Source organism: Dreissena polymorpha, chromosome 6, assembly GCF_020536995.1.
Source record: "Dreissena polymorpha isolate Duluth1 chromosome 6, UMN_Dpol_1.0, whole genome shotgun sequence".
Lineage (NCBI taxonomy): Eukaryota > Metazoa > Mollusca > Bivalvia > Myida > Dreissenidae > Dreissena > Dreissena polymorpha.
The window spans coordinates 16,652,325-16,680,228 of record NC_068360.1 but is presented as its reverse complement, the minus strand read 5'-3'; the positions used below and the strand labels follow the sequence as shown (position 1 = coordinate 16,680,228).

Below are 27,904 nucleotides of genomic sequence, written 5' to 3'. Positions count from 1 at the left end.
GTCTGTACTGACTAGCCAAGGAACCATGGTGCTTTCAAGGATGGACATCACAAGGTGATCCCCCAAACACGTCTGAACTGTACTCATTACAAAAGATTCATAATGAATGGAAATCCTGCAAAATATCTAAAAAATAATCATGTAAGCCTTCATTTTACATTTTATTTATTTTACTTGCAAAATGAAAAAGTAGGGATAATAGGGCTATATTTTAAAAAAGTAGGGAAAAGTATGGTAAAGAAAAAAAGTAGGGAAAAGTAGGGGCCAGTAGAAAGCATGTACACAGGACACAAATGTTCTGACCAAATTTCATGAAGATTGGGCAACTGAATTAAATAAAACTAGAGTGTTAACTAGAAATGGCGCGGCAGAGGCCGACGCGTATCCCCACGCCGCATGTTTGACCCAAGGGCGCCCCAGGGTTGATCATGGGGCCATGCATAGTTGAGATTGACTGTATTGTCATAAGAGAAGTTCAGTATCAATTAGAAGTGAATGGGTGTAAAAATAAAGAAGTTATAGTAAAAGGCAATTTTGGGAGGGTGTGGCCTATGTGGGCGGGGTGCCCCAGGGTTGGTAATGGGGCCATGCATAGTTGAGATTGACCGTATTGTCATAAGAGAGGTTCAGTATCAATTTGAAGTGAATCAGTGTATTAATGAAGAAATTATAGTAAAAGGCAATTTTGGGCGGGTGTGGTCTATGTGGGCGTGGCGCCCCAGGGTTGGCAACGGGGCCATGCATAGTTGAGTTTGACCGTTTTGTCATAAGAGAGGTTCAGTATCAATTTGAAGTGAATCAGTGTAGAAATGAAGAAGTTAATGTAAAATAACCTAATTTTTTTTTATAGTAAATGGATTTTTTTGGTGGGTGTGGCCTATGTGGGCGGGCGCCCCAGGGTTGGGATTGGGGCCATGCATAGTTGAGATTGACCCTAATGTCATAACAAAAGTTCAGTATCAATTTGAAGTGAATCCGTGTAGAAATGAAAAAATTATAGTAAATGGAAATTTTTGGTGGGTGTGGCCTATGTGGGCGGGGCGCCCCAGGGTTGGGAATGGGGCCATGCATGGTTGAGATTGACCGTATTGTCATAGGTGAGGTCCAGTATCAATTTGAAGTGAATCGGTGTAGAAATAAAGAAGTAAATGTAAAATAACCTAAAAAAATGAGTGATAATTTCTGACGCGGCCCCACCCCAACCCCTATAACTTTTGACCCAGGGGTCAGATCAAAATTCCAAATAGTGCACCGTCGCACATATGCTCATAGCTACCATGTGTGTAAATTTCAAGGTTCTAGTGCTTTTAGTGTAGGAGGAGATAGTGGCCAGGACGGACGGACGGACAGACGGACGGACGGACGGCGGAGATCACCACAATATCCCCACCTTTTTTTCAAAAAGCGTGGGGATAACAAGATTTTACTATAGCCGTATAAGGAAAAATGCCCCGCCCCATTGGAAGCCATGTTTTTCAAGCAAACATAATTATTTTCAAACTCCTACAAGATATCATTGAGACCAATCTTCTGACCAAATTTCATGAAGATTAGACAATAAATGTGGCCTCTAGAGTGTTAACAAAGTTTTACTAAAGCCATATATAGCCATATAAGGAAAAATTCCCCGACCCTAGTGGCCATGTTTTTAAAGCAACAAAAACCATTTTCTAACTCATCCAAGATATCATTGGGACAAATCTTCAGACCAAGTTTCATGATGATCTGAAAATAAATGTGACCTCTAGAGTCTTAACAAGGTCATACATTTCAATATAATTCAAAATATAACTTAAGAAGAACATGTGTCGAAAAATGCGAAATAAGCGAGATATTTAATTCTGAAATTGAAAATGTCTGTACAGTAGAATTCGCCAGAATGTATATCATGCATGTACAATGTGAAACTTAATTTAGTTTAATGGTTGTTTTTAAATTCCTGCAGGGATGCCTATTCATTCGACACACGAACACTAACTCTGATCCTAATAAAAAGACGAATTCTTTGGTTATTGTAGGAAAATATGTACGAAATATCTTCGTCACCATCAGCTCGGGGCGCTTATTTGTCTTTGCTGCATTTTATGAAATTCGTCTTCAATATCTTGCCTATTTTGTGTAATTGTAACATGTATTTATCAATATATTACAATTTAACACATATATGAATCGTATAGTCTCGCTTCAATTGTTTGACAAAAGAATGCCATATTGTAGAGAATCATCAAACAATAAAAAACATATTCAAAAATTTGCTTTCTTCCAGAATGTAAAACAATCATTTATAATTAATTCCACTTAATATTCTTGTGCTTAAAACAAATATTTTACAAAGGGAGACAACTTTGTCAATTCAACATAATTTTTCATTTGCAGTTACTTCCCTTGACTTGAAAAACTAATAAAGTGTTCAAAAGCTGTTATTACTATATAAATATAAGGAAAATGACCCCCCCCCAGCAGCCATGCTTTTTTACCGATTTCGGACCATTTCCTAAACATTGGACCAAAAATGTGACTTCTAGAGTGTTCCCATGTTTTCACTATATAAATATAGAGAAAACTGCCCCGCCCCCTGGCGGCCATGTTTTTTCACCAATCTCGTCCAAGAAATCAATAAAACCAATGTTTTGACCAACTTTTATGATGATCGGGCAAAAATTAAGACTTCTAGAGTGTTAACAAGGTTTCTCTATAGCCAAATAAGGAAAACTGCCCCGCCCACTGGCGGCCATGTTTTTCAACACACAGGAACCACTTTTGAACTCAATCAAGATATCATTAAGACAAACATTTTGACAAAGTAACATGAAGATTGAACATAAAATGTGACTTCTACAGTGTTTACAAGATTTTTCTCTTTTTTTTACCTAGTGACCTAGTTTTTGACCAGGCACAACCCAGTTTCGAACTCAGCCGAGATTTTATTGGGGCAAAGCTTTTGACCAAGTTTCATGAAGATGGGACAAGAAATGTGGCCTCTAGAGTGTTTACGAGCAAATGTTTACGGACAGACATACGAAGGACAAAGACCGGTCAGAAAAGCTCACCTGAGCAATCAGGTGAGCTAAAAACAGTGATATTGAGATGCTGCAGATTTAACTTGACCTTTCACCACTCAAAATGTGCAGCTCCATGAGACAGCATGCATACCAAATTTTAAGCTGCTATCTTCAATATTGCAAAAGTTATGACCAAGGTTAAAGTTTTGGGACACACACAATGAATGAATGAATGACTGACTGACTGACAGACAGACAGGCCAAAAACAATATACCCCCGATCATTTAATCCAGGGGCATAAAAAGGGGCTTTATCCTGAAAAATTGCAGGCCAGCTTTATGCAACTCAGTTACTGACCTTGCACAAAGACACAGACCACATTTGTGAAGTTCCAGTCCTGCACTAGAAACATGGAGATGCTTCATGTTTGTCTTAACCAATTTCCCAACCACAAAAAGGGGCTTTAATCTGATAAATTGCTGGCAAGTTATGGACACTGGTCTGTTACGGTGTTACCTCACACAATGAACACGTGTGTGAAGTTTAAGTTTAATATTTGTAGAACTTACCAACTTTGTACGTGTTGAATGCAAACCTTGACCTGAATTTCGTCACCAATGAAAACTTTAACAATATCTTTTTAAGTACAAAAGGGAAAATAAACTTGCTTAAAGTTCATTCACAGTGGGCCTTGGACAGTGTATGTTCATAAAGACACGAATATGCAAAGTTGTATTTCATTAGCCTTAAGAGGATGTAGAGATATGGATGGGCTGCATGCAAAAGTTAGTCAGAATTGTCTTGACCACTCTGGGCCCCTAGTACAAAAAGGGGCTTTTATCAGCCTTGTGCAGGCCAGAGTAATGGAACTTGGTCAGTGACCTCACAGAATGACCCCAAACAATGTTTCAATGGAATACCTGTAATAGGAAGTGATATGGAAAGGCTGCAAATTAACTTTAACCAATCTTTTAAACACACAAAGGAGAAAACATTCTGCATAATCACAGGTAAGAGTAATGGAACTTGGTAAGTGACCTCAAACAATGACCCTAAACAAGTGTTTGCAGTTTCAATTGAGACCTAGAGTAGACAGTTTTTTTTTTAGATGTTGCTTTTAAAGCTTAACCAGTTTTCAAAGCACAAAAAGGGTTGAAATTCTGCTTCTGCAGGTGAGAATTATTGAACTTGGTCAGTGACCACACACAATGAGCCTGAACTTATGAGTGAAGTTTCAATTGAATTTTAAGTACAAACATTAAGATGGAGATGCACACGTACCTTAACCAGAACATAGCGCAAACGCAGACGTCACCATATTGGTGAGTAGTTATGCACACACCGACACCAACATTGGTGTGTAGTTACGCAAACACCAACATACTGGTCAGTAGTTATGCAAACGCAAACACCAACATACTGGTGAGTAGTTATGCAAACGCAGACACCAACATACTGGTGAGTAGTTACACAAACGCAGACACCAACATACTGGTGAGAAGTATTGCAAACGCAGACACCAACATATTGGTGAGTATTTACACACAAACGCAGACACCAACATATTGGTGAGTAGTTACACAAACCCAGACACCAACATATTGGTGAGAAGTTACACAAACGCAGACACCAACATATTGATGAGTAGTTACACAAATGCAGACACAAAAATATTGGTGAGTAGTTACACAAACACAGACACCAACATATTGGTGAGTAGTTAAGCAAACGCAAACACCAACATACTGGTGAGTAGTTATGCAAACCCAGACACCAACATATTGGTGAGTAGTTACACAAACCCAGACACCAACATATTGGTGAGTAGTTACACAAATGCAGACACTGCCATATTGGTGAGTAGTTACACAAACGCAGACACCAACATATTGGTCAGTAGTTACACAAACGCATACACCAACATATTGGTGAGTAGTTACACAAACGCAGACACCAACATATTGGTGAGTAGTTACACAAAAAAGCAGACACCAATATACTGGTGAGTAGTTATGCGAACGCAGACACCAACATATTGGTCAGTAGTTACACAAATGCAGACACCAATATATTGGTTGAGTAGTAAAACTAACACTATTTGGTGAATAGCCCATCTCAAAACTGACCTAAGTATCTGATTTATTAGTATACTATTAAGTTGATGAAATTGTACAAACTAGTATCTGTAATGTTTATGATATATATAATTGACATTTGAAGCTTGCAACATTTTAAAAGCAAGGCAAGTTCGTTGAATTGATATCCACCGCTAATATGCTTCTGGACTTTTAAAGTGTTATATTTGACACTAAAAAAGCATTTTTTAAAGATACAAAGGGCCATAACTCCGTTATTAACAGATGGTGTACAATGCCATTTGGCGTGCATCATCCTCTTATCCATATATATACTCATACCAAGTTTCAATGAAATCTGCCAAAGCACTTCCAAGATATGGTTCCAGACACAAAAGTGCCGGACGGACAGACGGAAAGCGGGACAACGCCAAAACAATATCCCTCTGCCTATGGCAGGGGATAATTACAATTTTGCACATTTGCAATATGAAAGAAAGGAGGCAAAAGCTGACTTTGATTCAACAGATTTAAGAATTTTTGCACTGCATTCAGGAAAAAGTGGACTTAATGTATGTGCGTAGTGTCATCCCTGATTAGCCTGGGCAATCTGCACAGACTTATAAGAAACAAGACTATTGTCAAGCAATATGGTCCCCTACCAATGAAACTCCACCATTATCAGATTTTTTTAAATGTATTTGTTGCCATAGCAACCAGAATTTTCGACGTAGGAACAAATTGACATGACTTGCATAATCTCCATATTACCATCTAACAATGTTTCAAGTTTCATGAAAAAATATGAAGAACTCTTTAAGTTATCGCAGGATCCAGAAAAGTGTGACGGACATACTGACTGACTGACACACAGAGCGTAAACCATAAGTCCAATCCAGTTTCACCGATAGCGGACCACACAGAGCGCAAACCATAAGTCTAATCCAGTTTCACCGATAGCGGACCACACAGAGCGCAAACCATAAACCCAATCCAGTTTCACCGATAGCGGACCACACAGAGCGCAAACCATAAGTCCAATCCGGTTTCACCGGTAGCGGACAACAACACTTTCAGCTTCAATGATTTTTTTTTCAAAGTAAGTCTCTTCTAAGCAAAAATTCAGTTTAGGTGTAAAGTGTCGTCCCTGATAAGCCTGTGCTGACTGCAGAGGCTATTCTGGGACAACGCTTAATGCACTTGCATTATGCCCAATAGTCCAAAGTGCATCCCTCAATTACATTTTTTCAGACACCAACATATTGGTTGAGTAGTAAAACTAACACTATTTGAGTAGTAAAACTAACACTATTTGGTCAACAGCCCACCTCAAAACTGACTTTAGTAGCTGATTTATTGATATACTATTAAGTTGATGGAATTGTACAAACTAGTATCTGTTTTGTTTATAATATATATAATTGACATTTGAAGCTTGGGACATTTTTAAAATACTAATTTTGCACATTTGTTGCAATATGAAAGAAAGGAGATTGCACATGAATCATGCCCAATATTCCAAAGTGCATCCCTCAATTACATTTTTGCACCTTTGTTGCAATATGAAAGAAAGGCAGGCTTAAGCTGTTGTTGTTAAAACAAACTTAAGAACATTTCACAAATATGGGGCCAGGCAAGAGAAATTCGCCCCACCTTGAGTTCCTTCAGATCCAGGAAGGAGTCCTGTAGGATATTTTGTGAGTACTTCACTGTGAACGGCAGCAGGGCGGGGTGTCGGACCACAGACAGGCTCTCCGCCATTTCCTTGTCCTCTAGCTTAGAGTCAATGTCCGCAGGGTTGCAGTAGAATACAGACAGCTTGTCTGAAAGCAGTGACCCTTTCGTATTAACACTTTACAGCTCAGATACGCATTTCGATGCAGTACCTAAGAAAATCTAATTATACAGGGGTGTCAATTGTCCTAAATTTTAAATCCGGAAAATTAAGCCGAGAGTCTGGGGCCGTAAGGATAAAAGGAATAGAGGGCACAGCTCACCGAGCCCTAGCTTATTGTTCTTTTTATATAGTCTTTCTAACAGCAATTTCTGGTGAGTACAATGTGAAATATTATCAACCAGACCATCTGTAACACCGCATGTGTATTTGTCATTCTATACAATTGTTATAAAGAATGTTGAAAATAAATTAAAATTGACAAACCATACCGTATCCTAACGACTGTCTGAAAACATGTCGAGATACGTCTTTTGCACATGAAATAAAATGTGCATATCGTTTGACTGCAGAAAATGAAAACCAGTAGTCGGTAACCAAGCAAATACGCAATCAATATATAATTTGGTTGACATATTGTTTTAAAATATGATATGGCAATGCTTTACTTTGCAAATAGATATTTAAAATTTTAAGATGGCAGACATTTGCAACATTCCTAAAATTGCACGGTTTTCGGAAAGTAGGTTTTGTAAGTTACTGCTCATGTCAGTGCCAACCGCTTACCAATCAGAAATAAATAAATAAAAGACCAGGCGAAATCACTACCAAGAGCAAATGTCGGGAAAGCTGACGAGGCTTAAACAATATTCGTTTTCAAATGATCGCCCACTCAGGAGAATTTGTCCCTAAACCCCCACCCCCCCTTAAACAAACTCATTAGATTTACATTCATCTCAAAATCGACCCTGGACGGCTCAAATCTGAATTGACACCCCTGTTACATTTAAGACCTGTGTTAATAAATGCAAGTTTTAAAGGTTTAATTTCCAACTCTATGGTACTTATGAGCAGCAAACAGCATAATACCTGAACAGACTGCGAGTTAAACTCGCAGGCTGTTTTTGTTGTATGGTGGTTGCATATAGCCGTACCAAATTTGCTTCTGAACAGGAAAGGGTCAACATGGTTGGAAGGATTGAGGTCATATTCAATCTATTGCACAAGTTGACAGTTGCACATGGACAATTTCAAACAGCTTAAACAGGTATCCACCTTTAAATCATACATGTATTTGCTTTAAAAGACAGATTTAAGAAATGTCCTGAAAAACAACAAGAGCTGTCACCATAGGATGACTTATGCCCCCTATAAACGCTTGATAGAAGTTATGAGCTTTTTTCAAAACCTAAACACAGATTTCGAAACCTAAACGCGGACCCTAAGTTCAAGGTCAAGGTCACAGGGGTCAAAATTTGTGTGCGTATGGAAAGGCCTTGTCCGTATACACATGCATACCAAATATGAAGGTTATATCTCAAGGGACATAGAAGGTATGAGCATTTTTCGAAACCTAAACGCAGATTTCGAAACCGAAACGCGGACCCTAAGTTCAAGGTCAAGGTCACAGGGGTAAAAAATTTGTGCGTATGGAAAGGCCTCGTCCATATACACATGCATACCAAATATGAAGGTTATATCTCAAGGGACATAGAAGTTATGAGCATTTTTCGAAACCTAAACGCAGATTTCGAAACCTAAACACGGACCCTAAGTTCAAGGTCAAGGTCACAGGGGTTAAAATTTTGTGTGTGTATGGAAAGGCCTTGTCCATATACACATGCATACCAAATATAAAGGTTATATCACAAGGGACATAGACATTATGAGCATTTTTCTAAACATTAACGCAGATTTCGAAACCTAAACGCGGACCCTAAGTTCCAGGTCAAGGTCACAGGGGTAAACAATTATTGTGTATGGAAAGGCCGCGTCCATATACACATGCATACCAAATATGAAGGTTATATCTCAAGGGACATAGAAGCTATGAGCATTTTTCGAAACCTAAACGCAGATTTCAAAACCCAGGGGTTTTTATCTGATTTTGGGGAAAGGGCCTGGCCTTTTTTGAGGGGAAAAAAATGCCGGATTTTGGGGGAAAAAATCACGCGAAACGCCGGATTTTGGGGAAAATAAGGAAAGTCTTAAATAATCAATTCATTATATTTTGCTGTTTTTAAAACAAAATCAAGGCAACAGATAATTTAATTATGCAATATGTTATATTTTCTACACTGGATCAGGTTAACTTATGTATTTAAAGTTTAAAAAAGAATTTTTTTATATTTTTTTTAGGGGAAAAAAATGAAGTCTGGGGGAAAATTTACCTGCTGAGGGGAAAAAAAATCTGAGGGGAAAGGGCCGATTTTCGGCGGGTCCCAAAGAAGGAAAACAAGAGGGCCATGATGGCCCTGAATCGCTCACCTTGACTCATTAAGATCAGATGAAAACTATGACCTCTATTGTCTACACAATGTTTTTCTATGATTTGACCTAGTGACCTAGTTCCTGACTCTAGATGACCCAAATACAATCCCAATCCAGATTTCATCAAGATAAACATTCTGACCACAGTTCATAAATATTGGATAAAAACTGTGACCTCTATTGTCAACACCAAGGTTTTTCTATTTATTTGACCTAGATTTTTACCCCAGATGACCCAAATACAATCCCACCCAGATTTCATCAAGAAATCTGACCAAATTTCATAAAGGTTGGATGAAAACTGTGATCTCTAATGTCTACACAAGGTTTTTCTATTATTTGACCTAGTGACCTAGTTTTTGACCCCAGATGACCCAAATAAAATCCCAACCCAGATTTCATCAAGATAAACATTCTGACCAAATTTCATAAAGATTGGATGAAAACTGTGACCTCTATTGTCTACAGAAGGTTGTTCTATTATTTGACCTAGTGACCTTGTTTTTGACCCCAGATGACCCAAATACAATCCCAAACCAGATTTCATCTAGATAAACATTTTGACCAAATTTCATCAAGATTGGATGCAAACTGTGACCTCTACTGTCTACACAAACAAATTGTTGACGGACGGACGCACGGACACACGCAGGCACGCACAACGGACGCAGGACATCACACAATCACATAAGCTCACCGTGTCACTTCATGACAGGTGACCTAAAAATATGTGTCGGAGATAAACATGAACAGTTGTGGTTAAAATCCCATAGAAACAAGGGCTGTTTGTAAAACATGCATGCCCCCCTATATGGGCTATAAGTTGTAGTAGCAGCCATTGTGTGAATACGTTTTTTGTCACTGTGAATGGTGATGGTGGTGGTGGTGTAGTAGTAGTAGTAGTAGTAGTAGTAGTAGTAGTAGTAGTAGTAATAGTAGTAGTAGTAGTAGTAGTAGTAGTAGTAGTAGTAGTAGTAGTAGTAGTAGAAGTAGTAGTAGTAGTAGTAGTAGTAGAAGTAGTAGTAGTAGTAGTAGCAGTAGTGGTAGTAGTAGTAGTAGAAGTAGTAGTAGTAGTAGTGGTAAAAGTAGTAGTAGTAGTGGCAGTAGTAGTAGAAGTAGTAATGGTGGTGGTGGTGGTGGTGGTGGTAGTAGTAGTGGTACTAGTAGTAGTAGTACTAGTAGTAGTAGTAGAAGTAGTAGTAGTAGTAGTAGTAGTAGTAGTAGTAGTAGTAGTAGTAGTAGTAGTAGTAGTGGTAGTAGTAGTAGAAGTAGTAGTAGTAGAAGTAGTAGTAGTAGTTGTAGTAGTAGTAGTAGTAGTAGTAGTAGTAGTAGTAGTAGTAGTAGTAGTAGTAGTAGCAGTAGCAGTAGCAGAAGCAGTAGCAGCATTACAAGACCAATACTTAAGAATGATCAAATGGGAAAAGGTAACCTAGCACTGGCAGTAAATATGGGGCTCATTTACAGGTCAGATTTGGAATCTCTGCTGTAAAATGAGATTTTGAATGAATTAAAGGGAGGCAAATCTGTAATAAAAAGAACATGCATAAACCGTAGTTGTTTCCCTTGTTTGAACCATGCTTAATCCTTACAAGTTTGGAAAGAATTGGATGAAAAATTTGGACTTTATTGCATAAACACCATTTTCTCAATTCAAGGGGAGGTAATTCTGTACTTCATGGACCAATAATGCTCATTTTTTGTAGGGTTCGTGTCCTCATTGATATAAAGACACTGTGCAAATTTGGAAAGGATCTGACAAAAAATGTGGAAGATTTTTGAAAGTTTTTACAAAATAGGCAAAAACGAATAAACATGCAAAGTTCAACGAGCTCCTGCGGCCATGTTTTTTGACGAATCAAATTTCTTTGAACAACTTTTTCAGAGGAGCCTTCAAAGGTCATCCCTGTGAAATGTTTTGAAAATCTGATGAGCGGTTTCTGACAAGATTTTTTAAGGTTTTTACCTTATATGGTCATGGCGGCCATCTTGGTCATGTGATCAATTTTTTTTAACAATTCTTTTGTCCCATGACCTAGGGATGCTCCACATGAAATTTAGTTGAAATAGGCTCAATGGTTTAGTAGAAGAAGATGTTTACAAATTGTTTACGGACGGACGGACGACGGACGCTGAGTGATCACAATAGCTCACCCCAAGCTATCGCTCAGGTGAGCTAAAAAGCCCTGAAACCTAAACGCGGACCCTAAGTAAGTTCAAGGTCAAGGTCACAGGGGTAAAATTTTGTGTGTGTATGGAAAGGCCTCGTCCATATACACATGCATACCAAATATGAAGCTTATATCTCAAGGGACATAGAAGTTATGAGCATTTTTCGAAACCTAAACACAAAGTGTGACGGAAAGACAGACGGACAGACAGACAGATGGACGGACAGTCCAATCACTATATGCCCCCTTTTTTTCGAAAGGAGGCATAAAAACAACGGCAAACCTGATAATAAATCTTTGTCACAAACAAGACTAAAACAGCCACATTTCTTTGACAGCTATGTTTATGGGTAAATAACACAGAAATAAATTAGCAGTAGGGATGAACGTTGTCATCATATAACATTAAATTTTGGCTTAAAGGGACCTTTTCACGTTTTGGTAAATTGACAAAATTGACAAAAAAATGTTTCAGATTCGCAAATTTTCATTGTAGTTATGATATTTGCGTGGAAACAGTAATACTGAACATTTACCATTCTCTAAAATATCCATTATATGCATCATTTGTGTATTCAAAACCTGAAAATTATAAAGCATTACAAAATTGAAACAACTGAATAATTTGGAGAGTTCTGTTGTTATCGTTATATATTGTGAAACTGCAAGAATTGCTTACATCAAGTATTAAATACCCAACTTAGTACATGAGCACGGATGGCCGAGTGGTTTAAGAGTTAGACTATTACTCAAAGGGTCAGTGGTTCGAGCCCAGTTGAAAATAAGTATTTTTTCTTTCTTTAATTCAATTCTTGTTTTTTTACTGGAACTATTTAGTTCCAAGTTTTACATATATCAATTTAAAGCATTCAATGAAAACTTCAAAACATGCCAAAAATCTGTGAAAAAGTCCCTTTAAATGACTGAGGAATGTGGAGTAAGTTTGCTCAACAAATTATTTTGAATCATTTTTTAGCAACACTACTTTCCCAATTTTAGTCAAAATGCAGCAAATTTTCCCAATACAAAGGGACCTGGTCCCATTTGCAAAATGGTGAAAATAAACACTGTGGTGGATACCTTTTATTTTTTGTATTACTTGGGTAATTCTATTGAACTTGCATCCGCTGAACATGTACCTGCATCAGGCACTGTTTCTTATTTGAGTCGCGTTCTGAGAAAACTGGGCATAATGCATGTGCGTAAAGTGTCATTCCAGATTAGCCTGTGCAGTTTGCACAGGCTAATCAGGGACGACACTTTCTGCTTTTATGGTGTTTTTAGTTTCAAGTTAGTCCCTCCTTACCGAAAATCAAGTTACAGCAGACTGCGCAGGCTAATCTGGGACGACACTTTACGCACATGCATTATGCCCAGTTTTCTCATAATGCGACTCATTTAATTATAACAGCCAATCAACAAGTGAATTTAAATTGAGACTTTAAGAAACATGCAATAGATATTTCTGAAAATGGGGCTGCCGAAAGCAAAAGAAATGTATGCGATTAAAAAAAAATATGTTCAAAAGTGTCAGTAATGTTGGTCTCTAAAGTACAAACATAGTTGTTGTTTTTTTTGAAAGCCATGTGACATTAACAACACGTTTTATGGTAAACTCAGGGTTTTTTATCTGATTTTGGGGAAAGGGCCTAGCCTTTTTTGAGGGGAAAAAAATCGCGCAAAACGTTGAATTTTGGGGGGAAAAAATCTGCGTAAAGCCGGATTTTGGGGAAAATAAGGAAAGTCTAAAATAATCAATTTAACATATTTTACTGTTTTTTAAACAAATTCAAGGCAACAGATAATTTAATTATGCAATATTTTTCTAGTTTCTACAGTGGATCAGGTTAACTTATATATAAAAAGGTAAAAAAAAAATTTAAAAAAAAAAATCTTTTTTTTTTTTTTTTGGACGGGGAAAATGAAATCTAGGGGAAAATTTACCAGCTGAGGGGAAAAAAGTCCGAGGGGAAAGGGCCGATTTTCGGCGGGTCCCAAAGAAGGAAAAAAAAACCTGAAACTTATAAAACAAACATCGTTATCAACAAATTTCTGGGCTGTTATATACTTGTCAAAGAACTGCAAGGACAGAGAAATGTTTTTCTATTAAAAGTTAGCAGCTTCTGCAAAAATAGATTTTCCTTGGAAATTTTATGAACTGGGTCCGACGTTCAAGAAAATGGTGCAAATGAAGTATTCACAAGTTAGAAATATTTGTAAATTAAGATTTACTTAAGGAACTTCCTGGTCAATTGCAATGACATTTCAGCAAATTGAAATGGCACTGAGAGTTCGGAGAATTAAGCAAATCTCAGGGCTTTTTTCTTTTTTTTGTGAAGCGGCCTTGGCCCCACATTTTGGAAAGAAATGAGTAGCGAACTGTTCAAAATTATGAACAAATGAGTCGCGAAATTTCTAAAATTGTGAAAAATTGGAGTCGTAAACTTCTTGAAATTGTGAAAATTTGAGTCTCAAATTTCTTGAAATTGTGAAAATTTTAGTCACAAATTTCCCAAAATTGTGAAAAACGGCCATGATCACAGAAGGAAAAAAAGCCCTGAAGCTCTGGAAAAATTGGGCTCAATGCATGTACCTCAAGTGTCGTCCAATAAATAAAACTGCAGTCGGCACAGGCTTATCTGGGATTTTTTTTCCACCTACACTAAATTTAAGTTTAGAAGAGACATCCCTTAAATAAAGTTTCAATAAAGCAGGAAGTGTTGTAGCTTGTGCACAGGCTTATCTGAGATGACACTTAATGAACATTCATTAATCCCAGTTTTCCCAGAGCGATGTTCGATTACTAGTGAAAGGTACACACCATCCGTCGTGTAAGCTTTCAGGCGCCAAACACAGTTGCACATGTCTCTGATGATCTGATTGCAATTACGAATCATTGGCAGCTCTTCTGGACCCATCAACTTCTTGCTTTTTATGGAGCTGAAACTCTCCTTGTATCTGAAACATTCATAGAATTGTAAAGGAACTTGTTCATAATTTGAAAAATTGACAATTTTCTGGAGAGAAACAATGGTCATACGTTCGAAAAGAGAATGAATACAAACAGGCAAAATAATGCTCTGTGGTTAGGAAAAATGATTAAATTATTGGGTCATTAATTGAGATAATAAACTGCTTTAAACGCCTTCCCTCTTTAATTTGGAAAATACGTCTATTACTTACATAATGTACAGATGTAGCGTACATGCTTTCTAAAAGCACACCCATCTATTGCGTTAATACTACTGCAAGGAGAGAAACTACATAAGAATTATTTCTTCCGTTTTAATCCCTTTCTTATAAGGATGGTATTCTGCATGATTGATGTGCACTGTGTTTGCCAAAAGAAATACATAATGTTTAAACTAATGTTAGGATAATTTTGGCAGGAAAGTAAATGGGCTTGTTCACACTTTTTCCTTTTTTTGCTGAATTTCCAACTTAATGCATCCCACTTGGTGGGGGCATATATACAAACAGGGGTGTCAATTGTCCCAAATTTGAAATCCAGAAAAAATAAAGCCGAGAGCCTAAGGCCTTAGGTCCCAAACGGGTATAAAAGGCAGAGCCTCCGAGCCCTAGCTTATTTGTTTTTTAAAGAATCTTTCCATTTGCAATTTCTGGTGAGTACAATTCAAAATATTATACACCAGACCATCCGTAACACAGCATTTGTATTCGCCATTATATATAAAATTATGAAGATGGTCGAAAATAAATTAAAATCGACAAACCATAACATATCCGATAATGAGTGTCCAAAAACATATCAAGATATGTCTTTTGCACATTAAATAAAATATGCATATTGTTTGACTGCAGAAAATGAATACTAGTAACCAGTAACCTAGCAATTACGCAATCAATATATAATTTGGTTAACATATTTTTTACAATATGCTTTTGCAGTGCTTAACTTTGCTTATCACAAATTTAAAATTTCAAGACGGCGGCCATTTGCAACAAGTTGTTCTTAAAACAGTTTTGGACGTAACCCAATCGACGGTCGACCGAGTCGATTGATTTTTGCTTCCGTGAAAATTCCTAGCCCGATCAGTCGAATGCCTTTTTTCGTGTTCGAAAAAACTTCATGAAGATGCTTATTAAAAACTGCACCAGTTATTTCCCTTGAGCACTCCTTGATTAGCCGCTTATCAAACAGTGTTGTAAGTTGATCTCGCGAGATGCTATAACAACTATTATTATTACCCGGTGGAGAAATTAAAAAAATTAACTTAAATGTCTTTTCTGAGTTTTTTTAAAGGCACAACACACAAACATCAACCCCAAAATGAGAATAAAATGAAAACAAAAAAATATTAACAGCCAACGAAACGAACATTCCAACCGTAATGGAAAAATAATCGGTCATGACTTTGTTTTGATGTCTCCAAGTATTGAGGAATTTGATTATGAGCCTGCATTGCTGACTGGCTGGTGTGTGCATTTCAAACGTAATGTAAAACAAGAAATGTGTTTGTCAGAAACACTGTCCCCTTCTGCGCCGCTTTGATTTTTTTTACCTTTGAACTTGAAGGATAACCTTGACCTTTCACCACTCAAAATGTGCAGCTCCATGAGATACACATGCATGCCAAATATCAAGTTGCTATCTTCAATATTGCAAAAGTTATGGCAAAATGTTAAAGTTTGGGCAAACCAACAGACCAACCAACAGACAGGGCAAAAAGAATATGTCCCCCACTATAGTGATGGGGGACATAAAAACATGCAATTAAATATCATGCACTAACTTACAAGTATCGTTTTAATAGATAAAGATTATCTGTCAAGGAACAAATCCTGACAGTAAATTCAATCGGTGACAAATCAGATGTGGCTTACTGGAATAACTGCTGCAAATTTCGTTTTAGATTAACCCATTTATGCCCAGTGGACTCTCCCATTCTTCTAAATTGGATCAATTTATTTCCAAAAGTAGGGGTGTCTGGTATATTTATTTCTATATTTAGAATATTTCTTACAGAAATTTCTTTAAGCAAACAGCGCAGACCCAGATGAGACGCCGCATTATGCGGCGTCTCATCTGGGTCTACGCTGTTTGCAATGTCCTTTTTTCAGGACGCTAGGCATGAATGGGTTAAGAAGACTCAGAAGTTAGGGCTGAAAAGTTACCTTCTTGTTCTTCTTTTTCTTATGCACAGGTATTATTGCTAGTTTGACATTGCATTTACTTTATTCATTGTCTTTTCAGGCAACCTTAAAGAGCATACCTGACATGCAGACCTGGATGCCAGTGACTCAGACAATTACCATGATGGAATGAAGACCTTGTGTTAAATTTTTCAGTCTTGGCCGTAACCCGCTCGACCGTCGACCGGGTCGAGTGATTTTTGCGTCTGTCGAGTGAAAATTCTAAGCCGGTAGCAGATGGGTCGAGTGCTTTTTTCGTGTCCGAACTTAATAACGAGTTCGAAATAGCTTCATATAGACTCTTATTCAAGACTGCATTGGTTATTTCCCTTGATCACTTATTGATTAGACGCTTATTGAACAGTGTTGTAAGTCGATCTCGTGAGACGCTATAACAATTATTATTACTTGGTGGAGAACTTGCGGCAATACATTTATTTTAATGTATTTTCTGTGTTATTTTGAGGGCGCATCTCACAAACATCAACCGCAAAATGAGAATTCCAAATGTCATGGAAAAATAATCAGTCTTGGCTACGTTTTGATGTCTCCAAGTATTGAGAAATTTGATTATGCGCCTGCAATGCTGACTTGCTGGTATGTGCATGTCATACATAATGTAAAAAAATATGCAATTAAATATCATGCACTAACTTACAAGTTTAGTTTTTTACAGATAAAGTTTATCTGTCGAGGAACAAATCCTGACAGTAAATTCAATGGTGTATTATACTGCATTTTAGATGCTGGTACAATTGCCAAATGGGCGACAAACCATATGTGGCTTAGGCAATAGAACTACTGCTACAAATGTGGTTTTAGATTAAGAATACTCAGAAGTTTGGGCAGGAAAGTTGCATCCTTGTGCTACGTCTTAGGCACAGGTATTATTGCTAGTTTGACATTTGATTTACTTTATTCAGATATGTGTTTGGAAAATTATATCATGTTATACAATTGTTTTTTTTCAGGCCACCTTAAGGAGCATACATGATATGTCAGACCTGGATGTCGCAGACTCAGACAATGACCATGATGGAATGGAGATGTCAGGAGACCTTGTGTTAATTTTTTTGTAAGATATTAACTGTAAATAAAAACAGAATCAAGTGTTTATTTGTTTAATCTTTATTGTTCTATGTTTCATCAATACAAACATAGTTACAAATGTAACAGAATTATAACTTTTAATTCGGGCTAGTTAAAATTGATTCGGGCTAGTGAAATTTCAAAGCTGGTAGCCCAACCGGGCTAGTGCCTAAAAAAAATTAATGCCAAGACTGATTTTTTGTCAGACATTAACTGTTAATAAAAATAGAATCAAGTGTTTATTTGTTTAATCATTATTGTTTCTTCAATACAAACATCATAACAAATGTAACAGAATTATACCTTTTAATTCCGGATAGTTAAAATTGATCCGGGGTAGTGAAATTTTCAAGCTAGTAGCCCAACCAGGCTAGTGCCTAAAAAAAATTAATGCCAAGACTGCTAAAATTGCACCATTTTTGGAAAGTAGAGGTTTTTTCAATTATTGTAAATATCAGTGCAAGCCGCTAACAAATCAGAAATCAATAAAGAAAAGACAAGGAAAAATTGGTACCAAGTTCAAAGGTCCAGAATGCTGAGGAAGCGTTAAAAATATTTGTTTTCAAATGATTGCGTACTCGAACTAATAATTATGTACCTTCGACCCCTCCCCCCCCCTCAAAAACATTATCGGATTTACACTGATCTCAAAATGGACCCTGGACGGCTCAAATCTGCAGTGTTTTTTTTTACAATTTTGGGAATGGGGCGGGGTCCCATTGGATTGGGGAAAATTTGCGGTGTTTTGACAAAAATTCGGAAATTAGCATTGTTGTTTTGCTAAAAAAAATGCTTAAAAATTGAGAAAACAAGTGTTTTCAGTATTATATTTACTAAGGTTGATTTAAAGGGATGTGATATTAATAAAATATTGATATCTAAAAAAAATTTGTTTGTTTTTGTTCTTAGAAAGCTTCGATTGGGAATTTTAAGCGCCCATTTAAATATATACTTTTTTCCATTGGGAATTGGGCTGATTACTGGACCCAATATCCAATGGTAAAAAAAACTGATCCGGATTTCCCGAATAATGCGGACAATTGACACCCCTGTACAAATAACATTAAATCATACACACGCACACTTACATGCAAATGACCTCACACAGCCTGGCCCCAGTGTTGGCATTCCTACTTATCATCAACCTCTCAAACACTTACCTGCAAATGACCTCACACAGCCTGGTCACGGTGTTGGCATTCCTACTTATCATCAACCTCTCAATCACTTACCTACATATGACCTCACACAGCCTGGCCACAGTGTTGGCTATCCTACTTATCATCAACCTCTCAAACACTTACCTGCATATGACCTCACACAGCCTGGCCACAGTGTTGGCTATCCTACTTATCATCAACCTCTCAAACACTTACCTGCATATGACCTCACACAGTCTGGCCACAGTGTTGGCATTCCTACTTATCATCAACCTCTCAAACACTTACCTACATATGACCTCACACAGCCTGGCCACGGTGTTGGCATTCCTACTTATCATCAACCTCTCAATCACTTACCTACATATGACCTCACACAGTCTGGCCACGGTGTTGGCATTCCTACTTATCATCAACCTCTCAAACACTTACCTACAAATGACCTCACACAGCCTGGCCACAGTGCTGGCTATCCTACTTATCATCAACCTCTCAATCACTTACCTACATATGACCTCACACAGCCTGGCCAGGGTGTTGGCATTCCTACTTATCATCAACCTCTCAAACACTTACCTGCAAATGACCTCACACAGCCCGGCCACAGTGTTGGCATTCCTACTTATCATCAACCTCTCAAACACTTACCTGCAAATGACCTCACACAGCCCGGCCACAGTGTTGGCATTCCTACTTATCATCAACCTCTCAAACACTTACCTACATATGACCTCACACAGCCTGGCCACAGTGTTGGCTATCCTACTTATCATCAACCTCTCAAACACTTACCTGCATATGACCTCACACAACCAGGCCAGGGTGTTGGCATTCCTACTTATCATCAACCTCTCAAACACTTACCTGCAAATGACCTCACACAGCCTGTCCAGGGTGTTGGCATTCCTACTTATCATCAACCTCTCAAACACTTACCTACATATGACCTCACACAGCCTGGCCACAGTGCTGGCTATCCTACTTATCATCAACCTCTCAATCACTTACCTACATATGACCTCACACAGCCTGGCCACGGTGTTGGCATTCCTACTTATCATCAACCTCTCAAACACTTACCTACATATGACCTCACACAGCCTGGCCACAGTGCTGGCATTCCTACTTATCATCAACCTCTCAATCACTTACCTACATATGACCTCACACAGCCTGGCCACAGTGCTGGCTATCCTACTTATCATCAACCTCTCAATCACTTACCTACATATGACCTCACACAGCCTGGCCACAGTGCTGGCTATCCTACTTATCATCAACCTCTCAAACACTTACCTACATATGACCTCACACAGCCTGGCCACAGTGTTGGCTATCCTACTTATCATCAACCTCTCAAACACTTACCTACATATGACCTCACACAGCCTGGCCACAGTGTTGGCTATCCTACTAATCATCAACCTCTCAAACACTTACCTACATATGACCTCACACAGCCTGGCCACAGTGTTGGCTATCCTACTAATCATCAACCTCTCAAACACTTACCTACATATGACCTCACACAGCCTGGCCACAGTGTTGGCTATCCTACTTATCATCAACCTCTCAAACATTTACCTGCAAATGACCTCACACAACCAGGCCAGGGTGTTGGCATTCCTACTTATCATCAACCTCTCAAACACTTACCTACATATGACCTCACACAGCCTGGCCACAGTGTTTGCTATCCTACTTATCATCAACCTCTCAAACACTTACCTACATATGACCTCACACAGCCTGGCCACAGTGTTGGCATTCCTACTTATCATCAACCTCTCAATCACTTACCTACAAATGACCTCACACAGCCTGGCCACAGTGTTGGCATTCCTACTTATCATCAACCTCTCAAACACTTACCTGCAAATGACCTCACACAGCCTGGCCACAGTGTTGGCTATCCTACTAATCATCAACCTCTCAAACACTTACCTACATATGACCTCACACAGCCTGGCCACAGTGTTGGCATTCCTACTTATCATCAACCTCTCAAACACTTACCTGCAAATGACCTCACACAGCCTGGCCACAGTGTTGGCTATCCTACTAATCATCAACCTCTCAAACACTTACCTACATATGACCTCACACAGCCTGGCCAGTGTTGGCTATCCTACTTATCATCAACCTCTCAAACATTTACCTGCAAATGACCTCACACAACCAGGCCAGGGTGTTGGCATTCCTACTTATCATCAACCTCTCAAACACTTACCTACATATGACCTCACACAGCCTGGCCACAGTGTTGGCTATCCTACTTATCATCAACCTCTCAAACACTTACCTACATATGACCTCACACAGCCTGGCCACAGTGTTGGCATTCCTACTTATCATCAACCTCTCAATCACTTACCTGCAAATGACCTCACACAGCCTGGCCACGGTGTTGGCATTCCTACTTATCATCAACATCTCAATCACTTACCTACATATGACCTCACACAGCCTGGCCACGGTGCTGGCTATCCTACTTATCATCAACCTCTCAATCACTTACCTACATATGACCTCACACAGCCTGGCCACGGTGTTGGCATTCCTACTTATCATCAACCTCTCAATCACTTACCTACATATGGCCTCACACAGCCTGGCCACAGTGCTGGCTATCCTACTTATCATCAGCCTCTCAAACACTTACCTACATATGACCTCACACAGCCTGGCCACAGTGTTGGCATTCCTACTTATCATCAACCTCTCAAACACTTACCTACATATGACCTCACACAGCCGGCCAACAGTGTTGGCATTCCTACTTATCATTAACCTCTCAAACACTTACCTACATATGACCTCACACAGCCTGGCCACGGTGTTGGCTATCCTACTTATCATCAACCTCTCAAACACTTACCTGCAAATGACCTCACACAGCCTGGCCACGGTGTTGGCATTCCTACTTATCATCAGCCTCTCAAACACTTACCAGCAAATGACCTCACACAGCCTGTCCACGGTGTTGGCATTCCTACTTATCATCAACCTCTCAAACACTTACCTACAAATGACCTCACACAGCCTGGCCACAGTGTTGGCTATCCTACTTATCATCAACCTCTCAAACACTTACCTACATATGACCTCACACAGTCTGGCCACAGTGTTGGCATTCCTACTTATCATCAACCTCTCAATCACTTACCTACATATGACCTCACACAGCCTAGCCACAGTGCTGGCATTCCAACTTATCATCAGCCTTTCAAACACTTACCTACAAATGACCTCACACAGCCTGGCCACAGTGCTGGATATCCTACTTATCATCAACCTCTCAAACACTTACCTACATATGACCACACACAGCCTGGCCACGGTGTTGCCATTCCTACTTATCATCAACCTCTCAAAAACTTACCTACAAATGACCTCACACAGCCTGGCCACGGTGTTGGCATTCCTACTTATCATCAACCTCTCAAAAACTTACCTACATATGACCTCACACAGCCTGGCCACAGTGTTGGCATTCCTTCTTATCATCAACCTCTCAAACACTTACCTACATATGACCTCACACAGCCTGGCCACAGTGTTGGCATTCCTACTTATCATCAACCTCTCAAAAACTTACCTACAAATGACCTCACACAGCCTGGCCACGGTGTTGGCATTCCTACTAATCATCAACCTCTCAAACACTTACCTACATATGACCTCACACAGCCTGGCCACAGTGTTGGCATTCCTACTTATCATCAACCTCTCAAACACTTACCTACATATGACCTCACACAGCCTGGCCACAGTGTTGGCATTCCTACTTATCATCAACCTCTCAAACACTTACCTACATATGACCTCACACAGCCTGGCCACAGTGTTGGCATTCCTACTTATCATCAACCTCTCAAAAACTTACCTACAAATGACCTCACACAGCCTGGCCACAGTGTTGGCATTCCTACTTATCATCAACCTCTCAAACACTTACCTGCATATGACCTCACACAGCCTGGCCACGGTGTTGGCATTCCTACTTATCATCAACCTCTCAAACACTTACCTGCATATGACCTCACACAGCCTGGCCACAGTGTTGGCATTCCTACTTATCATCAACCTCTCAAACACTTACCTACATATGACCTCACACAGCCTGGCCACGGTGTTGGCATTCCTACTTATCATCAACCTCTCAAACACTTACCTACATATGACCTCACACAGCCTGGCCACAGTGTTGGCATTCCTACTTATCATCAACCTCTCAAACACTTACCTGCATATGACCTCACACAGCCTGGCCACAGTGTTGGCATTCCTACTTATCATCAACCTCTCAAACACTTACCTACATATGACCTCACACAGCCTGGCCACGGTGTTGGCATTCCTACTTATCATCAACCTCTCAAACACTTACCTGCATATGACCTCACACAGCCTGGCCACAGTGTTGGCATTCCTACTTATCATCAACCTCTCAATCACTTACCTACATATGACCTCACACAGCCTGGCCACAGTGTTGGCTATCCTACTTATCATCAACCTCTCAAACACTTACCTACATATGACCTCACACAGTCTGGCCACAGTGTTGGCATTCCTACTTATCATCAACCTCTCAAACACTTACCTACATATGACCTCACACAGCCTGGCCACAGTGCTGGCATTCCTACTTATCATCAACCTCTCAAACACTTACCTACATATGACCTCACACAGCCTGGCCACGGTGTTGGCATTCCTACTTATCATCAGCCTCTCAAACACTTACCTACATATGACCTCACACAGTCTGGCCACAGTGTTGGCATTCCTACTTATCATCAACCTCTCAAACACTTACCTACATATGACCTCACACAGCCTGGCCACGGTGTTGGCATTCCTACTTATCATCAACCTCTCAAACACTTACCTACATATGACCTCACACAGCCTGGCCACAGTATTGGCATTCCTACTTATCATCAGCCTCTCAAACAACCTCGTCTCCACAAACACAACAAACGGAAGATTGAACTTCACATGAAGGCTGCTCACCTGTCAACAAGCAAACAAAAACATGCAAAGTCCACGAAGACTCAACTGTTATTGATCCTCGATCTGGGAAGACAGAGTTTAATGCAGGTGCGTATAGTGTTGTCCTCTATTAGCACAGGTTTTTCAGGATTGACGCTTTCCGCCTTAACTTTACTTTCCCTAAGAAGAGACATCCCTTACAGGGGTTCTGAAATATTTTAAGTCTACTTGTCCACGGACAAGTTGGACTCATAAATTCACTTGTTCATACCAAAGAAGAACTTGTCCGTACTTTTAAGATAGATAAAGGAAAAGATCATCACTAATTAAGCAAATAATACAAGCATACACTTTTGTTAACTTCTATTTTAAATTATAAACATAGTTAACTAGAAAATTCACATGAACAAAAAATACAAGCAAGATGTGCCTATAATAAGATCACGTTTAAGTCACACATGATACCATCTCGGATATTTAATAATCTCAACATTACTAGACAATTCACTTGAAATAAAATAATCTCCGTTAATTGTAAGTATATAATTAACCGCTAATAAAGGAAACTCCTTACAAAGTTTACATTTACACACATCGGCAACGTTTTCAAGCCAAGGAAAATCAATTAGCCAAGACTCAAATTCTCGTTTCCGCTTGGCGTCGTATGTTTATCATATTCATACTTGACTTTTCTCTTCTTTGCCGACGCCGAACTGATTTTATCATTGGTCTGATTAGCGTAATGGCTTGACGTTGAAGAGGTTTTATTATATAAAAATCGAATGCAGGTCGTTAGAACATGTATGCGGCCATTTGCAATGTACGAAAAGTGTTATCTAATGCGTAATTGGCTGTTGCTATACACATGTGTGCTGGTTTCTCTATTAAAATTGTTTTCTTATGCGTGATTGGCTGTTGCTATATATACTTGTGGACTGGTTTACTACATTAAATAATTATTATCGGAAAATAACCTACCTCCAGTTGAAAAAGTGTGCCAGTCCGCAGATTAATCATAAGCTATTTATATACACTTTCGTTTTTGATTTTTGGAAAATAAGAGTAGTTTCGTTCTTGAAAAAAAATTACCACGGAAATTTCAAAAACTGCTTGTCCGGAAGGGGAAATTGACAACTCAGACAACTCGGACAGCATATTTCAGAACCCCTGCCTTACCCCCCCACCTAAAATTGTGGAATGTCATGCCTGAATAGCCTGTGCACACTGCAAAGGCAAATCAAGGACGACACTTAAATCACATGCATTAAGCACCATGGTCCCACAGCGTTGCTCTTTTTTTCTACTTTTTTTTATCTTACTTTTGCATTTGACAGGTCTTTCACCTAGTATGTAAAGCAAAGGTGCAGTGTACTGCGTGCTGCCCAACCGACGTTCAATGACCACAGTTGATCTTTGGAACAGGAAGTTTCCTTAATCTTGAACAATAAACCATACTGAACAAGTCTATGGGTCAATAGCCATTGAAACGAATCCTGGTGCACTTGTTCCACATACAAATGCTCACGTTTTGTATCTACAAAACCCCATATACTAAAGATGCTAAATGTTAATAATAACAGCCTCGTTTTCCAAATAAACACACACTTTTCTCAATATAAACCTTTACAATAATTTATTATGAAGAAAATGATTTGATTTTGAACCTGGAAGTGTTTAATAGAATATTATATAATAAGTGTTTTATTTCATATTAATTTATAAGATCACTTTCAGTGGAAAACTTCTCATGATTTGAAACCATTGTATGTTATTGGATTGCCCACTTCTTCAAAAAAAAGGAAAAAAAGCTGTGACAGACTGATAATTCTTTATGCTATTAGAGGTACATACCAGTTCCAAGAAGTCCAGTACACAGGTCTCGTATAGCGGGTGAAACTTTGTCTCCACACAACCAGCCAGCAGCATCTTACACACATACTGGATGTACTTCGTGAGGGCTTCCTGCTTGGAGTAGACTTCCTCTTCTTGGTGGAACATGTGCACCCTGGGCGGAGAAGGGAAGACGAATGGGAATTAGCAGCAGAGCACCAACTTCAGACACATTTTCACGTCTGTTTTAAGAATTACTCGCATAGTAATTTCTTTCAATGATTTTCATAGAAGATCGATGTACAGTATGTTCAACACACTATATAGCAGGGCTTCTAAGGCTAATTTTGTTGCTGTTTTAAGGCCATATTCCCAGTTGAAGAAAATATCTTTTCCCGTGAATTTACAGTCTAAAATGTCCCAAATAATTATTTAATTTTTTTTAGCTGTTATAAGGCCATATTCCCTATTAAAGAAATTTTCCCCCCCCCGAATATAATCCAAAATTTCCCAAATAATTGTTTGACAATTTTATGAAAATGGAAGTTGTTTCCACCACAAACCTATTTTATCATACCACCGCATTGATATCTGCCTGATATAACGTTGCCTGATATATTTTTTTATATCATGGTCAACAGGAAGTTCTTACCGGTATATCAGTCAATGTTTGGAGTTACGTGGGGTTTGCAATAAAGACAACAATTTCTATCAACATGAATCAGGTTCAACAAAACAAACAATTTGATACCAAGAACGCACATATTTTATTGAAGTTTTAAGTAAAAAATCACGAAAACGTTGTTTTTAAAAAAAATCACAACAGCCCGCACTGCAGAAGTTAAATGACGTCATCAATCAGGCAATAAATCTTAAATATCGATATAGTCATTGCACTTGAAAGTGTTGCACAGAAAGTCAAGACAAATGATAACTGTATGCTAATCCTCAACTATTTAAACAAACGATTTAACACGCTTATGTCATTATTGACACCATCATCAAAATGTCAATTCCAATACACATCTCCAAAATGGCGTCTCCAAACTATTCGGTGAAATGTGTTGTTCCATTAAATTTGTCGCTGCAGTCCATTCCTGATCTCCAATTCAAGACGTTTATAATTAAAGCAGTTGTACTCTTCCCATTCGTAGTGCAAACAACTTTTTTCTCTCTATACGATGTTTAAAATAAGCGATTATTTTTGTTGTCTTTTCGAACGCCGTTTCTACATGTGTGTCAACGTGAAAATCCGGATCAGCAATTTCAGCAGGGATCCGTACATTTTAAATATAAAGAAATGGATTGTTTTGCAGATTTTTTGGAAAATGTGGTACGATAAACACAAAAACAGGTTACTGTCCCATCGTTTTGTAATATATCAGGCTCGGCACGAATATAATAACGGCTCGGCAAACCTCGCCGTTATATTATTCTAAGCCTCGTCTGATATATAACAAAACGATGGGACAGTAACCTGTTATTCTCTATATATGCAGATGGACCTACTGTCAAAACGACTGACACAGTGAGTCAAAAAATAATTTGCAGCTATATAATTATGAAGTTTTTGTAAATTTCTCTCACTCAGTTGAGAACTTTTTTGTGCTTGTAATCCCTTAAAAAATTAATTTATTTAAAGAACTTTCTTACTTGATTCAAGTTTTAAAGCCTTCATTTCCAACACTAAGGTACTGATCAGCTGCAAACAGCATAAAACCTGTTCAGACTTGAAGTAACTTTGAGTTTTGGTTTTAGGCTGGTTGCACATAGCCATTCTCACTTTGCTTTTGAATTGGGAAGGGTAAAGTCAGTTTTAAGAATAACTTGCACAGTCATTTTTTGTGAAACATTTTCATTGAAAGTTGATGTTAGTGTACAATATAGTGAGTTTGATATTTCCATTCAAATATATTGTCCATACATGTATGTATGTATTAATTTACAGATTTTAATATTTTTCATTTATAAAAATGGCAGGCATAAAATCATGAAGATCTCAAAATATCCCAGACATTCATGAATCCACATGTTTTCACCTACATGCTAGACAGCCTCTGTCTACTGGTGTTTTCCGTCCAACCCCTGGCCGCCTGGTTACGAAGCATTTCCGTTAAACACACAACCACTTTACACTGAAATGTCAACACTAAATACTGAAATATCAACACTTTACACTGAAATATAGACACTTGACACTAAAATATCAACATTTTTCACTACAATATAAACACTTAACACTAAAAATTTCAACACTTTACA

At 38.5% G+C, this 27,904-nt stretch overlaps 1 protein-coding gene across 4 annotated transcripts in view; it reads right to left on the bottom strand.

The window, feature by feature from the left end:
* Positions 1–27,904, bottom strand: part of LOC127833702 (centromere protein I-like) — a 107,607-nt gene that overhangs the window by 28,087 nt on the left and 51,616 nt on the right. For all 4 annotated transcript variants that reach the window (XR_008027565.1, XR_008027566.1, XM_052359119.1 and 1 more), the window contains 5 exons: positions 27,686–27,777; positions 25,664–25,817; positions 23,709–23,833; positions 14,233–14,369; positions 6,732–6,901 (listed from right to left, as the gene is read on the bottom strand). Coding sequence is in view for 2 of the 4 variants with exons in the window: in XM_052359119.1 (XP_052215079.1) it covers positions 6,732–6,901; positions 14,233–14,369; positions 23,709–23,833; positions 25,664–25,817; positions 27,686–27,777 (678 nt within the window). In the remaining 2 variants the exon portion in view is untranslated. The remainder of the gene's footprint in view (positions 1–6,731; positions 6,902–14,232; positions 14,370–23,708; positions 23,834–25,663; positions 25,818–27,685; positions 27,778–27,904) is intronic.